The sequence below is a fragment of the Penaeus monodon genome, chromosome 19 (genome assembly GCF_015228065.2).
Source record: "Penaeus monodon isolate SGIC_2016 chromosome 19, NSTDA_Pmon_1, whole genome shotgun sequence".
Classification (NCBI taxonomy): Eukaryota; Metazoa; Arthropoda; class Malacostraca; order Decapoda; family Penaeidae; genus Penaeus; species Penaeus monodon.
The window spans coordinates 36785871-36786463 of NC_051404.1; the positions used below are offsets into that span (position 1 = coordinate 36785871).

Consider the following 593-nt stretch of genomic DNA (forward strand, 5'->3'; position numbering starts at 1 on the left):
GGAGAGTTCAGGGAAGCATAGATAGGTTTCTTAAGTAGAAATTGGGGGAAGAAGAAGTTGATTGTTTCCCCAATAAGTTGATTTGTAAGGTAGAATTCAGGGAAGAATTAGTAGATTTGTGAAGTAGAATTCAAGGAACAATCTGTAGAGTTTGTGAAGTAGAGGTCAGAGGAAGAGTATATATATTTTGTAAGTTGATTAAAACAGTGAAGATTTGTGCTCTCCTGTATTTTAAAATTTTTTCACTGTTTGAAGCAGTTTTTGTCTCTTAAAATAATATTAGTAGATCTGGATGTTATTTATCACATTCATCTACTTTTGTTATGAATGATTTTGATCACTAAATTAAAGGAGGAGTTTATCTATTTCTAATAGAAGTTCATAGAAATACAAAGCACTTCTTTAAAGAGATGTTTTACAAGCTTCCTTTCCTCTTTTGCAGACTGACGATGGCTACCTCTATGGCTATGTGTACTTCAGGCAAGTCAAGGACCGCACACTAAGGAGAGGATATTTTCAGAAGGTAATAGTTTAGGTCTGCAAACAGGTGCTGTCCGTGGAAACATAGAATAGGTACTTTAGGTACTATGGAA

General features: G+C 34.4%; 1 protein-coding gene across 1 annotated transcript in view; it reads left to right on the forward strand.

The window, feature by feature from the left end:
- The window catches only part of LOC119585207 (protein DENND6A-like), a gene marked incomplete at its 3' end in the record, with an annotated part of 41697 nt that overhangs the window by 37882 nt on the left and 3222 nt on the right, over positions 1–593 (forward strand). The window contains 1 exon segment of the mRNA XM_037933858.1: positions 443–523. Within this exon segment, the coding sequence (XP_037789786.1) occupies positions 443–523 (81 nt within the window).